The sequence below is a fragment of the Lycorma delicatula genome, chromosome 1 (assembly GCF_047948215.1).
Source record: "Lycorma delicatula isolate Av1 chromosome 1, ASM4794821v1, whole genome shotgun sequence".
Classification (NCBI taxonomy): domain Eukaryota; kingdom Metazoa; phylum Arthropoda; class Insecta; order Hemiptera; family Fulgoridae; genus Lycorma; species Lycorma delicatula.
This window is the reverse complement of record NC_134455.1, coordinates 26,838,434-26,861,769: the sequence shown is the minus strand read 5'-3', so window position 1 is coordinate 26,861,769 and position 23,336 is coordinate 26,838,434. Positions and strand designations below refer to the sequence as shown.

The following is a 23,336-nucleotide window of genomic DNA, read 5'->3' as shown; positions in this document are numbered from 1 at the left end:
TGAAGTTTTAATTTCTCTTTCTAAGAAAAAACAAACATCAAGCATTAATCATATGAAATGATATCACCATTATAATGCATTATGAGATAATTATATATGGCTAATTAATAATAGATTGTGAATAATTACTAAACCTGTAACTTACAAAATAATGTATATTGAAAAAACTATGAACAAAAAAACAATAATAATTTTACTGGAAATATAAAAAAAGAAAATCTGCACTCCACATAGTAGTTATTACTTCATTGCGTTACGGGACGTGTATGGGTCGTAAAAATAATCAAGGTCAAACACTCAACGCACAGCAGAGGAACATTATTTCTTTTCCACCCGCAACACAGACGACTGCAGTACGGTACATATATACCCCGTAATGCAGTGAACGTGTTAATCAAAAGATGTAGCAACATTTCTCAGTTCTTATGTTTTGTGAGATATGATTGCAATAGGGGCAGATCAATCAAAGAGAATATATTGTCATGCAAATCATTACCTGATCATGCAACAGGACAATGTCTGTTTGATGTTTTTTACAAAGCTACTAAAAACTACATTATAGATTGTGCAAAATGTATTGCATATGTAGTGACGGTGCAAAGGTTATAACAGGAAAGAACAGTGGATTTAAAAAAAAATGAAAAGATCGAAAGGCAGAATGGATGCACTGCTTCCTTCACAGAGATGTTCTTGCTACAAAAAATATGTTGGAAAATCTCAAACATATTCTTTGTGAAGCTGTACGAATGGTTAATTTTATTAAAAGTCAACTATTACGGAATAGGTTGTTTGCTAAACTATGCAACAGAAGTCAGATGGTTATCACAGGAGAAAGTGTTAACCCAGCTTTTGGAATTGCGAGATGAATTAATAATATTTTTCCATGGTAAACAAATGCCGTTATCAATGTTTTACTGAATAATGAATATCTGTTGCTGTTGACTTACTTAACATGTATTCTCGCATTTAAATTACTTGAATGTGAATTTAGGACATGATAAAAACAATGTATTAATGACAGGCAAAGTTCATGCTTTCATTAGGAAGCTTGGTATCTGAATTATTTGCCTTCAAAGCAAAAATTTCCAAAAATGTTTCCACTTACTTCCAATTACATTGGGAAAAATTTAGATGAAGAAGACATTATTATTCTCCACAGTTTGGATAGAATGAAAATGTATTTGCGTGAGCTAAAAATTCATTTGGCAAAGTATTTCCCAGAAGATAAAAATTATTTCTCAAAAAGATGGGTTCTAAATCCATTTGGTGAAAACATTGTTGCAGCTGCTAAGTTACTAATTGAGATTCACAACCAGCTCATTGAAATGTCTGCCAATAAAATGTTACAACTACAATTCACATATGAAGATTTAGATATGTTTTGGCTTGCTCGTCAATGTGAATATGGAAATTTAGTCATAGAAGCATTAAAAATATTAATCCCTTTTGCCACATCCTACCTCTGTGAAAAGGGTTTTTATCTATGCTTGTGCTAAAAACTAAATGTAGGAATCATCTTATATCACTTGAAAAAAATTTGCTTTTGTATGTTTTACATACACAGATCCTCATATGGAGAAACTTTTAAATGAAAAATAAATCCAACTATCTCATTAATTTATTTTCTTTACATATAAATATAAGTAAAATATTTATAATAAATGATTTTTTACTAACAAATGATTTCGTTATTGTTTACTTGTAAAGTTGTAGGCTAATTTTGCGATCCCCCTTTCATATCACCATGATTCCCAGATTGAGAAACACTAGTTATAAAAATCAAACTTTGCTTACATTCTGTGACAAGCAACTTATCAGTTAATGGCTGCGATGGAAAATATAAGGCTGAATATCATTGATATTGGTGCTGTATATTGAAATGCTGATATGCAATTAAATATTTGGCTTGGTTAAGAAAGCAACAGGAAAACCCTTACTTCTCACTTTTCACAAGAAGCCTGGAACGAGATAATTTTTATTCTTGAAAAATGACTTTGCTGTATTTAAAAATGATTGGTTTTTAATGTCAGTTCATTGCACTGATCTGATTTTTCCACCTGAAAAATGCAGCCTTTATTTTCATCACGTAATCCTATAAGTTGCATACAAAACAGAAACATTATCAACTTCCAATCTAAATTTTTAATCCAATCTGTTTGACTTAGTTAAAAATTTGATTTTAGTAGTTTACAATTTGGCAACAGTGAGCGAAAAAGGTTTAACAAGATATAGAAGTAGACTTTTATCATTTAAAATGAAAGATAGGGAATTTGGTTTTCAAGTTTTCCTTTTTATATTAATAAAAATATTTGACAGAAGAAAATAATTAATTGTGCTAGACAGTTCTTGAAATAAAATAGCAAACAGAAGAGCTTAAAACCACTTAAAAGTTATAAAATATAAACTAAATTAGCTTTCCATTAAACAGTTATCATAAGGTAATGCAAAGAAATTATTCAAAAATAAATATGAAAATATAGAAGCAAAACATATAGAAAAAATATAAAAACAACAAATAAAACTGATCACTTACAAAACAGTACAAAAGATGTTTCTTCCTGTATTTATAAAATAAAACAAAAATATAGTACAACATACTTGTGGGCAGTCCAAGTTAAAAAGAAATATAAAATGTATTATTTAGATCTTCATTGGGACTGGTCACCACACTGTTGCTTTCACAAAGTAAAAGGCGTATAAGGTAATTAAGACTTAACAGCAAGAAAGTTCAAACATCATAAAATATCTCTAATCTTAAATAAAATTTGGGCCAAGTAAAATTTTTCTGTTTTTACAATAGAAAAACTATTATAAAAATTATTTAAAGAATTTAAATGAATTATCAAATAATGATAAGGAACCAGTACTTAAAATTATTTGATATGAACTCTCAATCATAAAACGTTCAACATTTATTTAATTATTATTAAAGACAAAAATTATTTTCATGATGTATGAACTTTCTTGCTTTCTTTCTTGAAATAAACCTTTTTCTTTTTTACTTAACATAAGTGGAGTCAAACAGGGGATGGTGTTCAATTCAGATGAAGAGTTTAAATGTATGTTGTACCGATTGCTAACTTTCTTGTTTTAATTTGGATTGCTCACAGGCATTTTTTTTTTTTTGTAGTTTTTTGTTTAATTTATAAATACAAGTAAAACCTTTTCTAGCAATTCATAAGTGATGAAATTTTTAATTATTTCCTTTTCTGCAGGTACTGTTTTTATAGTTTTATATCCATTTTTAACAACTTCTTGTACATCTATTTATGACAATTGTTTAATAATGAAAATACACATCTAGCAGTAATTTTTCATATCTTTTTTATGCGGTTATTGAGTGTTTCTATTTGCTGTGTTTATTAAAACATTTATTTTTAATTAACTAATTATTTTTTATTAACTTCTTTATATTTACTGGCAGCTTTCCTTTGTTGAGCCATACAGTAATTAAATATCTGTTCATCAGGGATGTGCTTCCATTTTTCTCTTTTTTTGACCCATTTAAGAATGTAACTAAATGATCACAAAAAATAAAATAATCAGACTGTTTTATAGTAATTTTATATATATATAAAAATGAATGTTTTTTGTTTGTCCTGTATGCGTTCCTATATCATTATAGATTGTGATGAAACTTTGGTGAGTTGTGCGCACGCCCATGAAGGTTTCTGAATTAGTTGGAACTCGCTAGGTGGTGTAGGTGTCAATAAAGTTCATAGCTCGTATTCAGAATTTATATTATTTACATGAAAAGAAATATTTTACGAAAAATGGATCCATTAGGTGGTGCTGGGTTCAAATATTTTGAAAAATTGTATGTGTGGTCTGATTTGGCTCATATTCAGAATGGAAAAATGAAAAAAGGTAAAGGTTAAATTTTGTGAAGTTCGATAATCAGTTTTTTAATGTTTTATCAAACTTTCATTTGCGTTCATTTAATCTATGTATGTATGTATATATATATATATATATATATACTCAAATCTAGCGATGGTGAAGCATTGCCAGGTCAGCTAGTCTATAATAAAAGTCAATTGTGACTGTAGGATATAGTATGGTAAGAATCTGTAAATAGTCTAATAAATGATAGAAGATCAATTAGATAGAAGATTTGAACTGCATTAAAGAAACAAAACTCTGAAAATCTATTTAAATTAATCAAAATAATAATTTAAGATATTAAAAAAAGTTAATGTACCAATAATTAATATGATATTAACAAATAAAAGATTTTAAAAATATTGAAATGAAATCTTGGTAGCAGTTTTTAACAATGTAAACATTTTTTTACACCAATCATTTCAAAAACTTCACAGCAATTAAAAAAGTAATTTAAACTAATTACTGAAAATTTCATATTAAAGGGATTTGAACCATGGAAATCAACTGTTAAACGGGTAATTTAATTTCTTTTAATATTTAACTTAATTTTTTAGGAAAGCTAATGGATTTACATCATCTGAGATGGCAGCTCGCCCCTAGTGCCACTGAAAAACTTTTGCATAAAGTTATCAAATAATTAACTTGTTTAATGTACAAAAGAACTAATCTGATTTTTATATCTTAGATTTAAGTTTTACCCCAAGACTGAGCAGATAAGTCTTATTCATATTATATCATATAATTAATAATAATTTTATTTAATCAAGCATATTATCAAAAATTAAATTGCAATTATTTGTATTTTTTTTTTTTTTTTCGAGGCAATGACAACACCAACCCAGCGCGATATCATCCATTTTATATAACTGACAGCAGAGAAGGTGGTTTTGGACAAAAATCAGAAGAAGAACAGAAACGACAAAGGGTCTTTGCTGGAGTTAATTACGATTCAGAAGGATACCCTTATCCAACAGCTGGTATTGTACCTAAAATTATATGGTTAAAATAAGATTGGCTTATCTTTATGATTATACTTTGTTATATTTGTGAAGATTTAACAAATGTTAAATAATTTACCATTATTTTTATTATAATTATTTTTCTCCATTTAATTTGAATCTGTTTTAGTTAAAATTGGTTCTTTTCAATAATTTGTGTAATTGTGTTTTTCAGCATTGACTCTTAATTTTACTTTTAGATTACATGAAAAAAATTTGAAGGTTATAAATACCAGGATCAGTAAATTTTTTATGTAAATTCTAAAATTGTTACCACTAGGTACTACCATTGTGGTAACTCATACCACACTTTTTAAGTGATACAGTATATTTTTATTTTAACCTTAAACCACTTTTTTGGATCAAATCTTTATTTTCTCTGCCTACCAGTCATATACTGCATAAAACATCTAAAATAGGTTTGCAGCTCAGATCAAGATTTAAGCGGTACTTAACAAATATACTTTCAAAACAGTAGTTGCAGTATTCTTATCAGTAAAAATAATTTGATTTTTTTTGTTTATCTTTGTTATTTATTTTTATTTGTTAACTTATAACTGATTATGATTATTTAACATGTACTAGAGAGTAGCTCTACAAACATAAAGAAAACTATACTATACACACTGACAAATACTACCAAATTAACTTATGCAAATAATTTTTAGCAACTAAAGAAAACATCACACTGACAGGACAGAATTCAGCCTCAGAGATACAAATAATGATTTAAGCATTACCCATAAACAGACATAATCATGCAATAGAGAAAGGACATATAAATATTTATATATGTTTATACATATATTAAGTAATAGTTAAGTTGTATTAAGTTTAACATTAAACATGTTTGAAAAACATGTTTTGAAAATTTAAAGCAGTTTTAAAATTAAATACATTTTGCTGACAGTTCAATTTCAATTGGCAAGTAATAAAAATTTCCCTCAATCCAAACTAGCCTTTAAGCTAATTAACCTTCATCATTCTCAAAAGACATTGGCTATGTAATGTAAATTTTACACAGTAAATTCTGACCCAATAGGAGAAGACACCTCCATGTGGCAGTTTTGGATGCCATAATACCCCCTCAGTACCAGCTCTTATAGGCTTTGACAAAGGTCATCTTTAGAATCTTAGCAAAAGACATCTCTCAATCTTGTTCTTGCCTCAGTCAGCATGCAAGTTTTTTCTGAAGTTAATTCACCTAACTTCTTACCAACATAATGCTGCTACTTTCTGACACAATAAAATTACCAGTTTCATGCCTGCAATCACCAAGATTGCCTCCCATGAAATAGTACAGTAACCTCCCATTATCATTAATAATATAAGACACTGAGCTCTTAGTGATATATCCCGATATCATTTAAATTTTAGCCTATCCGCCCAGATAGGCATCGCATATAGCATAATTGCCTTGCACACATCCTTATACAGAATACTCATATCTTAGAATTAAGACCCCATTCAGAACTGACCACTCGTTGAATGCCAAAGAAGACAGGACAGTCCTTCTCTGCGATAAATTAAGGTGCTTCTTGAACTGCAATTTCTCGCCAAGAAACACCTCGAGCTATTTTTAAACTTGAATGTATTTAATATAATGGCTTGATATCGAAATATAAACCTGACACCTCACTACCAAATGACCTTTAAGAAGCATCATCATGGTCTTCTCCTGGCTGAACGTCATCATATGTTGATGACCCCACAACTCAAGCATTCTGCATGCCTGGTTGGCTCAGAGGTCAACCTCCCTCTGTGAGCTTCCTTCAACCAGCAGGAACCCATTGTCAGTATAAGCCATGGTGAGACACCCACCAGGCAATCTCAGTCGCAGAAGGGAATCAAACTCCACAACAATGGATCCAACACTCTACCCTGAGGCCAAACCTTGGACAGCATCATGCCTACCTCATGCCTGCCCTTGCAGAGCAGTATATCTTGATGCCTAAAGTAACTTTGCATTACTTGCATTTCACTATCATGTTTCTTTTGTAATTAATAAATGACAGAAAAGGCCACCACAGGTTATTATATGCATCAGAGATGTCCAAGAAAATTCCCAAGACATATTCCTCATCGCTAGCTCTTACCACCCTCATCGCACAAAGTATGACCTCCTCGGTACCCTTTCAGGGATGAAACCTGTACAGGTTCTCCATCATTAAATTTTGTTAGATCAGTTTCTCATTTATACGCAGGTACAGAACCTTAAAAATAACCAGCAGTAACGTCAAGGCCCTATACGACAAAGTAACAACAGGACTCCTTTAAACAACAATTTAACAATACCCTTCTTCCAAGACATCGGAAAGTATCCTCCAACAGTAATTTGTTTAACATGTGTGTGATTGTTTTCACACTAACCCCAACCGAGAGAACAGGGAGCTCCGCCGTTATTCCATCAAAGCCTGGAGCCTTGCCCCTACCTACCTACCTACCTAAACTGCAGATAACTTGATGCACTTCACCATCAGTAATCTCCAAGTACCCTGTACCCCCACAAAACTGAGCAACCTCATGCCCTACCTGCAGGAGGTATGTGGTTTCTAAAGCTTCACTGGCATCAGGCAGTAAACCGTCATGTAATTTGGATAGATCTGAAACACGTTTGAAATTATGCCAAACCAGTCGAGAGCAGACAGAATATCCTTACATCATTTGTGTCCCAATACCCTATAAATCACTCCCCAAGGAGCCTTATTCCCCTGCTCATTCACAACAGAATGTCAGGAAACCCTCTTTGCCATCCAAATTTTGTGAAACTATTGAGATCTACGATCTCTGTATTCAGACAAAAGAACTGCTTGCCATTCCAGATCACCCTCACATTGAGAAGCTCTCTGAAAACAACTGACAGCCTGTTTCAAAGCTGATAATTCCCTGCTCCTCCATGGAGCAAGCCTCTCTTGACCAGACCTGCAGGAAATTGAATTTTCAGCAGCGTCAATAAAGGCCACCAACATATTCACTGCCTGGTCCTCCAAATACAGAACCTCCAGACTTTGAAAAATCAAAGCCTGGCCAAAAAAAATCAGCAAATGTTTTCCAGTCCACATGCCTGTGCAGAAAACGACCCTCTCTTTTTTTCTTTTTTCTGTTTAGCCTCTGGAACCACCATAAGATATTGCTTCAGAGGATGAATGAGGATGATGTGTATAAATGTAAACGAAATGTAGTCTTGTACAGTCTCAGGTTGACCATTCCTGAGATTTGTGGTTAACTGAAACCCAACCACCAAAAACAGCTTGTATCCACAACCTAGTGTTCCAATCCGTATAAAAGTAACTGCCTTTACTAGGATTTGAAATTAGAACTCTCAGCTTTCAAATCAGCTGATTTGTGATGATGAGTTTAAACCAGTGGGCTAGAAACGACCCTGCTGAACAGATACATTGGTAGTGCTCACTCAAATCATCAGCAATCTCTTAAAGAATCAATCAATGATCACCTGAGCAATCATCAACTACCCGCCAGTTACAAATATTTGCAGGATATACCTACCAATGGTAATGTCGATGTTTTAACGCCATCATCAGTGAAACAGCTATGCCACAAAAGTGACATAGTGTTGTCACATCTGCACCAATAAGGATTGGACTGGTACCAGAGAATCGAAGGATGTTATCCCACATCTCAAGATGACGATCAGCAGGATCTACGTACTGAAAATATGAACTTGCAACTTACAGATGGGAGTTTAGAACATCCACACGGACCGTGATGATTATTTGAGAGCTGTCGAATGAAGACACCTCTCTTCTGTACAAAACAGCGACGTACTATCTGAACCAAAATAAAACATCTTCCAACAAGAAAAACCTGGCATTTTACCAGATACAATGTATGGATACTGTAACAGAACAACATCCAACTCTCAACATAGTGCTATCTCACCAAGCTCAATCTGAACAATGTAGGCACCTTGTGCATTTAACTGACCAAATCTAATCAGTAAATATTGAGTTGCAATACAATTCAACAGCTCTAAGATAGTGTTCACATTCTTTACTATTGACAGGGTGCTTGTGATCTTTCCAAGAGCGCTTACAATTAATGCAAGTCAGACCCTGTGACTTCTTAAGACACTCGTCACGCTTGTGCCCCTTGTCACCACAATGAGCACATACTGCAGGATGATTACAGAACTTAGTCCTGTGACCAAATCTGCAGCACTTAAAACAACGCTAGACATCAAAATATTCCTTAACTGGACTAGAAGAGAAGTCTATAAACAACCTGCTCTCCTTTGTGAAACTGTTAAATAAAGTATTACTGACCTCGAAGATACTGTGGTAGTGCTCTGCCTTATACCTTCCTGATTTTAACAATAGCCGACATTCAGACTTCAAAGAAGCCTCGTCCATCTGAGTATTCTGCTCTCTATTGAGAATCATCAACTCATTCTCTGACAGCCATTGATCTATATCATAAACTATATGATTCTTGAGCACCTCTTGTTCTAAGAGTCGACTTTCATATCGGACTTACTGACCTTTAGAGAGTCAGAATTAACCTTAATGGTTTCCTTGTCATCAACATTGATGACTAACCCCTTTTTTGTTTCCTTAATATTACGAAACTTCAAGCTCGACCTCTTTTGTTTAAAGACAACCTGAAATTAATCCCTCATCTCCTTGCTGGATTTAGTGGTTGCCTCTTCCCTTAAATTTATGAAGACAACTTTTGGTTGTTTTCAAGACAGACTTTCCTCGCACTTTTCTTTTAAAATATCTGCGTATCATTTACATTGAGGAACTGTAACCTGGCTGTTGAGCCAGGACCGAAACAGGAACAGACTCCCTCACCACAACGTGAGTTTCAGCCGGCTTAGCAGCTAATTGCTCATACCCCTCTGCCAAGGCAGTCATGATCGGATTAAGCCCCTTCAATTTTGAAATGATTCTTCCTTGAACAGTCCTAGAATTCTTTATAATCTTTAACAACTCATCAAAGCGTTCATTAACTGCCCTAGTGAGCACAATTGAATTTCTGATACCCCCAGCCATTCTCTCAAAATCTTGGATGTAAACAATTTTGCCAGCCTGTATATACGTTCCTTACACCCCAGCCTGTGGCTTCTCCTCTCCAGAAGAAGAAGAAGGTGAATTATAGAGCCGCACCTCATCAACAACACATAGTACAAAAAAGCTTCCTACTTCAACGTATTTGAACAGTATGAATTTTACTAACACATTAAATTTTATAAAAATAACATATTAAATATGTAACCATAACGCAAACCAAATTTATTATTTGATTATATACTATAGGAATTTCTCAAGCACCTTAAATAGAAATGATCAAAAACAGTATCCCAGACAACACCACTGCCAATGAAACAGAATAGAAGATGCAATAAGATCTTCTGCAAGCACATTTTTATACATTAGATAAAAGGTTGTATTTTCATAGTTTAACCAAATCTATTAGATCTTTGTTGAACATACAGTGGTAGTCCTCTAGGCAGTGATAAAATCACTTAACTTTGTACAGTTTCAGGAAATAATATTACAAACCAATGAAAAATAATTACTTTCTTTACTACCAAAAAAATACCAAATATTAATAATCCTTATGATCCTTGTGACATGAAATGGTGTGGCAGTTATAAATATGAATTTAGCATGTATGAGTTACATCTCATTAGTTAAGTTTGAATCATTATGTCAGTCCCACATGCAAGTACAATTATTGTTTATGCATATAATAGTGTACTGTAATTTATCACTTGCCTGGCATGCTGATGATAAGCAGTTAAAAGTTTTGTTGAGTATTTGTTATTGATGTTTAATAATGATAACATCATCTGTAATGCTTCACACCGTTATTCAGTTCAGTGAAAGAAAGTGTTTCAGTCTGCATTATTGTGTAATGAGCCAATTATATATAACTTTAAAACAAGGTAACCCTAAAATTGCAATCAGATACATTGCTTGGAAAGCAAGTAGTGCAACAGACATTAGCGAAAGAACAATTTTGAGTGCGTATGATAAAGAAACACAAAATTGATGGTAAACATGTTAGCCTAAAAAACTTTGAAAGCGTGTGAAAACGACTTGTACATCTGGGACATGTACAGAAAGATATGGGTGAATAAAGAAATAAAGAGCACAAAAAACACTTTTATAGAGGGTTTGTCAACCGGGATGAAAACCCTGGCTGGAAAAGATAAACAATTAATAGTAACACACATAGGAAGTGAAAGTGGGTTTTCAAATTGTGGTTTATGTGTATTTGAATCCAGATCTTCCCAAGAATAGCGTGATGAAATGAATGGTAACAATTTTAAGCAGTGGATTAAAAAAATTGTCAAAATTGTTTCTGAAGAATCCATCATAATAATTGATAATGCGCCATACCATTGCCTGACATCTGAAAAAATTCATAACACTTCGATCCAAATATCAGAAATTGCCAAATGGTTAAAATAAAAAACATCACGTACACCAAAGGTATGTAAAAGCAGAAAAATGATTTACTAATTTAACATAAAATTAGTAAAATCAGTTAAACAAAAATATACTCATAAAGTAAATGAAAAAGCAAAATTAAAAAATTGTGCGTGTTGCATCTTCTCCATATCACTGTAATTTTAACCCGATAGAATTGATATGGGCACAAGTCAAAGGGTACATTGGAAGTAATAACACAAAATTTAAGTTAACAGTTGTAAAAAATTTATTGATTGAAGGTGTTTTGAGTAGATCTAATTGGAAAATTTGTATTTAACATGTAATTAAAGAAAAAAAAAGCATGGGAAGCAGATAGTTTGTGTGAAAATACTTTTGAAGATATTGTGATAAATTTGGGAAACGATGACAATAGTTGATCAACTATTAGACAACTATTGCCTAATATTCATATTTGTAACCAGCAGTTTATCAGATATTGACAAAATTTGATGTGGACATCTCATGACTTCCTTGTACGCCTATTAAATTACATAATTCTACTTCATTAATAAATTCTGATATTTTTTTTATTGTTATCACTGAATTGTTATTTATTGTAAAAATCGTTTTACAATCAGAGATTAATACACTGATAAACATAATTTTTGTTTCCTAACATGCGATACATGATGAAAACTGTTCTTTGATGGTGAAAACGAATATGAACTCAGAATCTTTTTATCAACTAGCATTTTTGAAAAATTTTTAAATGTTAATTAAAGAATTTTTTTCATGTTTCAACATATAGTTAGCAATTTAAGCTCCTATATTGTATTTTGTTAGCTCATTTTTTATTGTTTAACTTTGTTAACATAATTTGTAAGCTATAAATAAACAATACTAGACAAAGAATTAAATCATATCAAAGTCACATATTATGACATATACATATGGTTTGGCGTGAACCAAAAGGATGATGTAGCCAATTGTTACTTTTGTTTGACACGTGTGTCTAGAATTTAAAAAAAATCTAAACATATTGTAAAATATCCTTCATTTCAATCTACAATCAGGCCTGTACCTCACAGTGAAATTATTCCAGTTCCTGAGCCACGTGTGAATTTATGTTTCGAAAGCAGAGATGAAGAATCAGGCGGTACTGAAGAAGACAACAATGATTTTGATTTTGAATTATCTTCCAATAAGCCACATCTTATATCACAAGGTGAATTAAATGACTTGATTAGGGATTTAAATTTATCAGAAAACCAAGCTGAATTCTTAGGATTAAGACTGCAAGGTTGGTATTTACTTCAAAATAATACAAAAGTTTCGGGCTTTCGAAGCTGACAAAAATAATTTTTTCAGTACTCCATTGATGAAAATAATTTGGTTTATTGCACAAATATTGATGAGCTTATGTTGCACTTAAGACAAGTTCATAAACCTGAGGACTGGCGCCTTTTCATAGATTCGTCCAAGTATAGTTTAAAAGTAGTTCTACTACACAACGGTAACAAATATCCTTTGTTACCAATCGCTTATAGTATTAATTTGAAAGAGACATACGATGTGATGAAAGAAGTTTTTGAAAAAATAAATTATAAAAAAAGACAGCTGGAACATATGTGGTGATTTGAAAGTTATAGCTATTTTCTTAGGCATGCAGTTAGGGTATACTAAGTACATGTATTTTCTTTGCGAATGGGACAGCCGAGCTAGGGATAAACATTATGTTACCAAAGCGTGGAAAAACGACACAACTTAACTCCAAATGGGAAAAATATTATTCATGAGCCCTTAGTTGAACCCAAAAAAAAATATTTTTACCCCCTCCCCATATCAAACTAGGACTAATGAAAAATCTTGTAAAATCAATGAAGGATAGTCCCGGATTTTTGTACATCAGGCAGAAATTTACAAATGTAAGTGAAGGAAAAATTAAACAAGGAATATTTGTTCGTCCTCAAATAAGAGAGTTGGTCAAAGATGATGTATTTAACTCGATGTTAAATAATGTAGAAAGTGCAGCTTAAGTTTCATTTAAAGACGTTTGCAAAACTTTTCTCGGCAAACAAAAATACAATTACCACGATATTGTTAATCAACTTCTTACTTCATACAGATCTATGGGATGTAATATGTCTTTGAAAGTACAATTTCCTTTCACAAATGGATTTTTTCCCGGACAACCTCGGAGACGTAAGTGACGAACATGGTAAACGTTTCCACCAAGAAATTTCGGTGATGGAAAGCCGCTATAAAGGAAATGAATACTAACATGCTTGCCGATTACTGTTGGACATTAATTCGGGATGTGCCTGAGGCTAATTATAAAAGAAAAGCATAAGCGAAATCATTCTGACACAAGCAAGTATGGCCATGCAAAATTATAAATTTTACAGATATTAACTATATTTTCCCTTAATTTCTTTTGAAGCGTAATTTATTTAAAACTAAGTAATAGAAAAATTGTATTTACAGTTCTGTAAGGTAGGCAAAAAAGCAATTCAAGAAACGGTATCACACTAGAGAAACATTAATTTTTTTTGTCTATCGGTGTAATTATAATAAATTAATATATTTAAATTAAAAAAAAGGAGATTGAAGTCTGATTCGAACCGATGTGCCTTCCCCTTCTAAGTCCCATATATTTCATTTGGCTATATAACTCTGGAACCAACGAAAAAAGTACCACTTATGATATATCGTTGAAAAAAAGGAGATGAAGTCGGATTTGAACCCATATGCCTGTTAAGACTCAGGGTTATTTAAATCACTTTAATTTTTAAATACTCTTATAAATGATCACTTTTTTGTTGCTCCTGTTTAAATGTTGAAACTTTAATTTTCATTTAATACAGAACTTTTAAATTTAAAGATCTTCGGCTTCGGTCGTATTCATTCGGTTTTTTACACTTCACTCGACTCCTTTCGGATGCACTTGGCTCCTGACGATTGAACTGTGTGAACTGTGGGGCTCTCCCCACAGTTCACACAGCTCCTTTCGGATGCCCTCGGCTCCTTATGATTCAGCGGCTCCATATACAGTATATATGTTGCAGGGAAATGATGAAAACGGAGATTTGATCAATTCACAGAAGATAGTAAAATTACAACTCTGTGGGGTGATTTCCCTAAAGAAAGTAAGTGATTTGATCAAATCCCTTATCTGTTTTAGTGAAAAGATAAAGTAATATTGTTTAGATATTAAAAGTATTTATTTAGTTAACCATGCATTATTAAATGTAGAGTAGGTAATAACACAATAGTCATTGAAACACAAATTATTTATTCGAAACTAATTGAAAAAAAAAAATGAAAAAACTTAAATAATTTATGTTTCAATCACTATTATTGTATTACCTAATCTGCATTTAATAATGTATGGTTTACTAAATAAATAAGTCGTGACACCTACCCTTTGTTATTTGAGTACTGACTTGTTTATTTCATCTTTTCACTAAAACAGTTTGATTTGAAGAAGGGATTTGATCAACTTACTTTCTTTAGGGAAATCACCCCCAGAGAGTTGTAATTTTAACATCTTTCGTGAATTGATCGTAAAATGTAATTTAATAAGAAAAAAAAATAAGAAGACCGCCCCTACCTCAGTCATTCACTCACTCACTCACTCTCTCTCTCTTCTCTCTCTCTCTCTCTCTCTCTCTCTCTCTCTCTCTCTCTCTCCCGAAATTCCGTTTTTATCATCTCCCGGCGACATACAGGGTCCGGCATATAAACCTGACGATTTTTTAGGGATAATAATTAAATTGTGTTTCATACTATTAAAACATTTAATATATCAAATTAAGATCAATTTTTGCAATTTATGGTAAATTACTTACATAGATTTTTTTTTTATTTGAATATTATGTCGTCCAAATGTTTTCCATTACTCCTCACACACTCACTTAGCATCATTCTAAAATTTGACATTGCTCGCTCAATCACCGCTTGTGCAACCTCTTCAATTTCTCGTTGAATGGACTCCTTGAGTTCTGCAATTGACTGTGGTCGACTACTGAAGACTTTATGTTTGAGATAACCCCGCAGAAAAAATCACAAACAGCCAGATCAGGGGATGCGCTGGCCAAGGAATGTCCCCAAATGGAGAAATCAAACGTCCAGGAAAGGTTTCTCGCAGAACATCCATTGCGATTCTCACCGTATAGGCGGTGGCACCATCTTATTGAAACCAAATTTCATCTCCTTGAAAGTCATTCGGTTTCGGTCGCGGAAATTCATTCAACATGTTTATGATGAATTTACATGTTATCGATGAGATGTTACTATTATTCTGCGATTTAACTCCTCAACAAAATCTGGGCTAATTATGCCGAACTTTGAAACCGCACACCACACTAACATATTGACTGTGAAGTGGTTTTTCAAGAATTTTCCGTGGATTGTGCGAAGCCCAATAACGGTAATTTTGTTTATTCACAAATCCTGACAGATGAAAATGTCCCTCATCACTTAAAAAAATAATGGCATCCTGGTGGACATTTTCGAGGATTACCTCGCAAGCTGGTATGCGAGACGCCCAACCATTTGCATTAAGTTGCTGCACTAACATCATCTTATACAGATGGAATTTCAGGTCGGCATGAAGAATTCGTCGTACACTTCGATCAGAAATGGCTAGCCATCGTCGTGGAGACCGCGTAACAGCTAACCTTACAGCGTTAATGATTTCAGGCGTTCTCACAGTCGGTTTTCGTCCTGTTGGTTTCATTTTTAAAGAAGACTATGTGTTCCTAAAATTCTTCACCCACAACAATATCGTATTCCTACTAGGAACAGACGCGTGTCGATTTAAATTAAAATATCTGCGAAATAAACGCTGTGTTACAATAACAGAGTCATTATTCTTAAAATAGGCTTCAATCACAAACGCTGGTTATTCTCCCGACCACGACATACTGGCTACTGAAATAGAATGAATAGACCTTTCGATGTGCAACACTTCCGCCTTCTCATTGACAAGTAGTGTCAACATAACAATTACTACAAAATCGTCAGATTTATATGCCGGACCGTGTATAAATAAGAAATCTTATCACTTCATTCAAAGAGTCTAGTTCCAGTCTCCGATCAGTCTACTACAATCTTTAAGAATTATATTTCAATCATTAATACAGTAACTAATACAATAAATTTACATAAAGTTAATAATGTTATACATATGAATATATTAACAATTACAATAAAAATAATTATAATCACAAGGTCATAAAGACTTCATTTATTTAAAGAATCAGCACCAATTTTCTACAGTGCCTTCCCCTTGTAAGATCCAAATATTTCATTAATTAAAATTGTATTTGGCTATAACTCTGGAACCAGTGAAAATAAGTACCACGGGCTTATTACTGCAATTAAGAAAAGTCCAAAATCCAATTTTTTTTTATTATGTGCTTTTTTGGACACTTTTGGTCCACTCAATTGTAATAAAAAGGGGAGGTGCACAACTAGATGTTACAACAGTCCTAAATCCAAAATTTCAACATCCTACGCTAATCGTTTTTGAGTTATGCCAGATACATACGTACGTACGTACGTACGTATAGACGTCAAGCCGAACCTAGTCAAAATGAATTCAGGGATGGTCAAAATGGATATTTCTGTTGAAATCTGAAAATCGAAATTTTTCGTTATCACAATATTTCCTTTACTTCGTACAAGGAAGTAAAAATACAATGCGGTAACAAATATATTTTTCTGTTGTACTTGATTATAGTAACATATTTTCTTAAGATGTTATTTTTAAGATAAATATATCATTTTATCAATATATAATTTTCTAATGTTTGTATTATAAGTAATTTTTTACTTCATTTTTATGTTAAAAGTAAGGAGAAGTGTTTTCTTTTTAAGATGGATTATGCTAAATTAAATTAGAATAGTCATACTGTTATGTTTTGGTTTGCTGCAGACTTTCGTAAAACAAATTACTATCACATTGTTTAATATTAATAATGATTGATATTTTATTTATTTTAAAGATTATTAAAAATTTGTTTTAATTAATCATTTTTGTATGAGATAAGGAGCATTGTGAACACGAGATTAAAATATTTTTTTCTTATACTTAGCTGGTCGATACTGTGAATGGGAACATAGAACCATTGATAAATCTGCTGAAACAGAAACATTTGAAGATTATTTCCAAACTTTGCAACTAAATTGTGAAGAAGGTAAAGCAGCAATTCTTAACTGGACAGTTGCTCCTGAAACACCAGATGAACTTTATTATCAGGTATCTTTACGAATTTCTGTTTTTTTACTGGGTCTTTCGACTAATACTCTTCAGTCGTTATACTGATTTACCTAGAACATGATAAAATGTATATTTTTTAAACATATCAGAGCAGTTTTAGCTTATGTTTGAAAGTATGGTACCTAACAAACAGGATTTGAATCCAGAACTTGTTTAAAAATAAAAAGGAAAAATGCATGGATTACTAAATGATTGTAATATCTAGCTCACAGGAATTTCTGTGAAATGTCAAAATTTAATTTATCTGTTAACTTTCAAATTAATGTTAGAAAAATTGCAAATGAATTTATGCTGAAGTTATTAATAGTGCTAAAGTTTATAAAATGGTAATTTAATATGTAATTCAAACAAAAAGCGAAAACTATATAGAAAATTATTAAGAGTAGAAGAGTATTTTAATAATAAATTCTTTTCTGTTATTTAAAAGAATAAATAATATTGGTAATCTTCATACAAAGCAAATCATCTTGATTGGTTTTATTATTGGGTCAGTATTTTTATTTCCCATTGATACCCAGGAAGTTAAAACTTGTATTTTCAAAATAGCTTGTTTTAAAATTAACAGATGTTTTACCAATGATAATGGACCCAGTTGCCTTAAAACTTCATTGTTACTCCCGCCAACATTATTACACTAATTTGCATAATTACAGACCAGCTTTATTGTTGTTCCTGTCTTCTAAAGAGTTCAAAAGGTTATGAAACATGGGCTTTTAAAACTTTCTTAAAAGCATAACGTATAGGCCAATCTTCTGCATGGTTTTAGGATAAAGCCATTTCCCAGTTTTTAAAAAATATTTTAAATATTGTAGACAACAAAAAACTCTTTTATTTTTTGTGATCCCAGTAAGCATTTATTTTATTGCTGTTAGTTATGAAAGAACTACTATACTAATTAGAATGGCTGTTTTAAAATTTATTAGCCATATATCTTACAGACAATATTGATCTAATAATCTTACAGATCATTTTTTTTTTGTCTTCAGTCATTTGACTGGTTAGATGCAGCTCTCCAAGATTTCCTATCTAGTGCTAGTCGTTTCATTTCAGTATACCCTCTACATCCTACATCCCTAACAATTTGTTTTACATATTCCAAACGTGGCCTGCCTACACAATCTTTTCCTTCCAATATTATGCCTTAGTATGTGGCCTATAAGTCTGTCTCTTTTTTTAACTATATTTTTCCAAATGCTTCTTTCTTCATCTATTTGCCGCAATACCTCTTCATTTGTCACTTTATCCACCCATCTGATTTTTAACATTCTCCTATAGCACCACATTTCAAAAGCTTCTAATCTTTTCTTCTCAGATACTCCGATTGTTCAAGTTTCACTTCCATATAAAGCGACACTCCAAAATACACTTTCAAAAATCTTTTCCTGACATTTAAATTAATTTTTGATGTAAACAAATTATATTTCTTACTGAAGGCTCATTTCGCTTGTGCTATTCGGCATTTTATATCGCTCCTGTTTCATCCATCTTTAGCAATTCTACTTCCCAAATAACAAAATTCTTCTATCTCCATAATCTTTTCTCCTCCTATTTTCACATTCAGTGGTCCATCTTTGTTATTTCTACTACTACTTTCATTACTTTTGTTTTGTTCTTGTATATTTTCATGCGATAGTTCTTGCGTAGGACTTCATCTATGCCGTTCATTGTTTCTTCTAAATCCTTTTTATTCTCGGCTAGAATTACTATATCATCAGCAAATCGTAGCATCTTTATCTTTTCACCTTGTACTGTTACTCCGAATTTAAATTGTTCTTTAACATCATTAACTGCTAGATCCATGTAAAGATTAAAAAGTAACGGAGATAGGGAACATCCTTGTCGGACTCCCTTTCTTATTACGGCTTCTTTCTTATGTTCTTCAATTATTACTGTTGCTGTTTGGTTCCTGTACATGTTAGCAATTGTTCTTCTATCTCTGTATTTGAACCCTAATTTTTTTTAAATGCTGAACAGACAATAAATAGGGAGCTGAAATTTATCGCTTAATAAGAAAATCTATAAAATATAAATCCCCAATTCAAGATGTAGAACACAGTGTGCTACAGAAGTGCATTCAAATCCCAGTTCCTTGCTCTTATTATTTATTTATGCTATATCTCACAATCTTGAACCTTTCATTGTTGCCCTTTCTGCAGATGACCCAACTTTATCAGCATCTGGAGATATATATTTAAAAGAACAACCATTTCATATAATTATTCACTGGATGGATTGATATTATCCTAATTTAAATATGAATAAAACCATTGCACTGTGCTTTTCAAGTGGACATGGACATAACACCACTTATCACTCAGTTAGAATTCCCATTAGTGGTAAAAATAATATTTTTGTTACCTATAGCATGAAATTTCTAAGAGTTCTATTAGATGGCAAATTTGTTTGGAATGATCATACTGAATTCAATGGCAACAAAATGGATCTAATTGTTTTGTCTGGAAATATCCCAATAACTTTGCATGATTGAGGTTGTTAACATAATTAAATATTTGTTGTGCTTATGTAGATTCCGTCTGAAATACTACATCATCTCTTGGGACTCCCAATGAAAGTTAGGAAGCATTTTAAAAGTACAAAAATGGACATAGATCATTGTTTGGTTAACATGTAGATTGATAATTGGTAAATTAAAATGTCACTTATCTGCTTATATCTATAAATGTGCAACATTTGGTAATTAAAAAAAAAAAATTGTGACTTATTCTTAGAAGTATAAAAACTTTTCAATATGAAATTGAAAACCAATATGAAAACATATAATTGAACCTTTGTCTTAAAACTCATCACAATATTTCAGTTTATAAGAGAGGGTTTTATTATCATTCTGTTGTCAATTTCAATAAATTACTGACCCATTAAAATTTTTTTTCTATCAATTCATTTTAAATAAATCTAAAAGATTTTATTTTACAGAAACAATATTACTGAAACTTTTTAAAAAAATACTAATCAAAATCTCAATTTAATATATAGAGCGATTCCAAATTGCACAGTAATCATGTGGGAGATGATTCTATATGCAAAAATAATTTTAAAAAATTTCATATAAACATAGGTCAGAAAACAATTCATTAGTGAATTTCAGCTCGCTAAACATTTAGCCCTGCTTTCTGCTCCCTCGGTTAAATTAAACTGTACTAAAATTGTTTAAGTACAAATTAATGAGTAAATTTGGTGCTTCCTTATAATTTTTTATGTAAGAAATTGAATATAAGTGGTCCCAGATCTCTAACTTACTTAGCTTTTAAGAATAATGGGGTAAAACACAACAAAGTTTTATTGGAAAATAGACTTTTTTACGTTTGAAATAAAATAACTTTGTTAATTCATCAATAAACAAATAAAAATTTCTAGTTAACTTTATAATTTAATCCGAGAAAATTGGTGTAAATAATGTCTATTAAAATGAAATGCAAATTTGAGAAGTTCAAAATTAATTAGAAACAAAACAGACAAACTGGATCGGAAAATTGATGCGATTTTAAACAGAACAATTTACATCCAAATGGTAAACATTATAAAAATAAATTTGAAAGACATCTTTCTAAAACATATTAAAAATTTGAATTTTTTCATAGATTGGCAATAACAGCTGATCAACAATTAAGTTTAATGTCTAGTATTTCAGTATTCATTTGTGCAGTGTTTGTGCTGTTAATTCTTCAGTCCCAGAAATGTGGTGATACCACATTTTTGTTTTCATATGGAGAGTTGAAAGAATGTTGTTAGTTTATTGAAAATTAAATAAAAATAGATTGGCTTCTGTGTGTGAATACTGGGAAAATTTTCCAGATTGAAGAATCCTGGATCATGAGAAACATTTGAGGCTTTGGAGAGGCAAGTTCAAGAAACAGGTATGCTTAAACCACAACAATTTGATGCTGGTCATGAACATTTTGTGAGAAACGCTAACGCTGAAGAAATAATATTGAATGTGGTACAATCATCTCCCACCTCAAGCACTCAAGGTTGTCACATTGCTTTCATGTTTTGCAATCAAGTGTGTGGCTAGCATGGATTCACCGAGCTGAACTATGCACTGAACAGAACGGCAGCCACATTGAGCAACTGCTTTGAAGAAATGTTTGCAGCTTTATCAAATAACCATCTTGATATTTAATAATTTTTAGAAAAAAACTAAAAAGTATATGATTTTTAAATCTATTTTTTATTCATTTTACTGTTTTTCTACTTGTTTTCATTTACATTACGTTGTAACATTGATAAAAATTGTTTTTAAAATCATATCACTTTTCCAATCAAGTTTGTATTTTTGTTTCTAATTAAAGTTGAACTCAAATTTCTGTTTAATTTTAAATAAACATTATTACATTAATTTTCTCAGAATTAAATTCTCAATAAAGATAATTAGAAATTTTTGTTTGTTTATTGGTAAATTAACAGAGTAACTTTTTTAGGTTTATTCCAAACCTGAAAAGGTGTATTTTCTGACAAAACATTTTGTGTTTTATCCTGTTTTTCTTAAAACCTTAGTGAGATAGAGGTCTGGGACCACTTTTATTCAATTTCTTTGATCAGAAAGCACAAATTTACCCCTTCATTTGTATCCCAAGAAAACACACGAGCCAACCAACCATTTTCTGACCTACATTTATATGAACTTCCTTTTCTTATTTTTTGCTATAGAATCATCTAGAGATAAATTGCCATGCAATCTGGAATCTTGTGTATGAATAATGTATGCATAAATGAAATCTCCATTAATATCTTATTATTTTATTTTGTAGTTCCTTTATTTAGTACTTTTATATACTCGTATTTAATCTTTTATTATTTTATGTATTTATTATTTTTAATTGTTAATATGGACTTTAACCACTTATATTCCATAATTTTATGTCTTGTGACAATGCTTTGATCAAGGTTTTACCACATGTTTCCCTTGATCAATCCAGATAAATGCTAGGGAGGTTCATTATTTTTTATTCTATTCCTGAAATAATCTATTTAATGTCTTATTTGTACTGAACAGAATAAAATTATTTTTGAATTAAGTAGGTTTGTATCTATTGTAAGGTACAATCTCATATTTAAAATTCAGATTTTATTCCACTGAATTATATTTAATATTTACTTAATATTCTTGTATATTTCAAAAAATTAATCTCAGACATGTTCCCTAAGTAGCAAGTTATTTGCTCATTAGGGAAAAAGGATTTTTTGTTGTGATGTTATTGTGATATTATTATTTTTTTAATTTTGTTTTATTATTTTTAACTAATTAATATTTACAACTAATTTATATTTATGTTATGTATTTTTTTCAGTGTTATACACACAACAATCTTGGATGGAAAATACATGTTGTTGATCCTGGTAAAAGTTTAAAGCATAATGAAATACCATCATCGTCCACCACACTTTCATTGTCAGCAGCTTTTTACATTATTATTTACAGTATCTTATGTGTATTATTACGACTTGACAGATGAATATCGACTAAATTGTTAGAGTAATTAGGTTCATTTTATTATGAAATCTACAATCACAATCAGTAATGTAACAAAAAAGTAATTTAATTTTTGTCTGTATAATTTCTGACTGATAATTTATTAAGGTTACAGGGTTTTTATAAATCTTCACTTTGGATAAAATTTCACCTGAATGGTTAAATTATTCATAAATTTGACATTATACTGATTAATAACTTTACCCATTAGTATTTTTAATAATTATTATAATAAATAATTTTGTAAGGTGTAGGTAATAAAGACTAGCCTTTATATCTAC

The 23,336-nt window shown here is 31.4% G+C and overlaps 1 protein-coding gene across 1 annotated transcript in view; it reads left to right on the top strand.

Annotated features, from left to right (window-relative positions):
- The window catches only part of LOC142318065 (protein Skeletor, isoforms B/C), a 395,343-nt gene extending 372,224 nt beyond the window's left edge, over window positions 1–23,119 (top strand). The window contains exons 12-14 of the mRNA XM_075354590.1: window positions 4,707–4,862; window positions 17,380–17,543; window positions 22,874–23,119. Coding sequence (XP_075210705.1) covers window positions 4,707–4,862; window positions 17,380–17,543; window positions 22,874–23,038 — 485 coding nt within the window. The 3' untranslated portion in view covers window positions 23,039–23,119. The remainder of the gene's footprint in view (window positions 1–4,706; window positions 4,863–17,379; window positions 17,544–22,873) is intronic.
- Window positions 23,120–23,336: the final 217 nt, after the last annotated feature.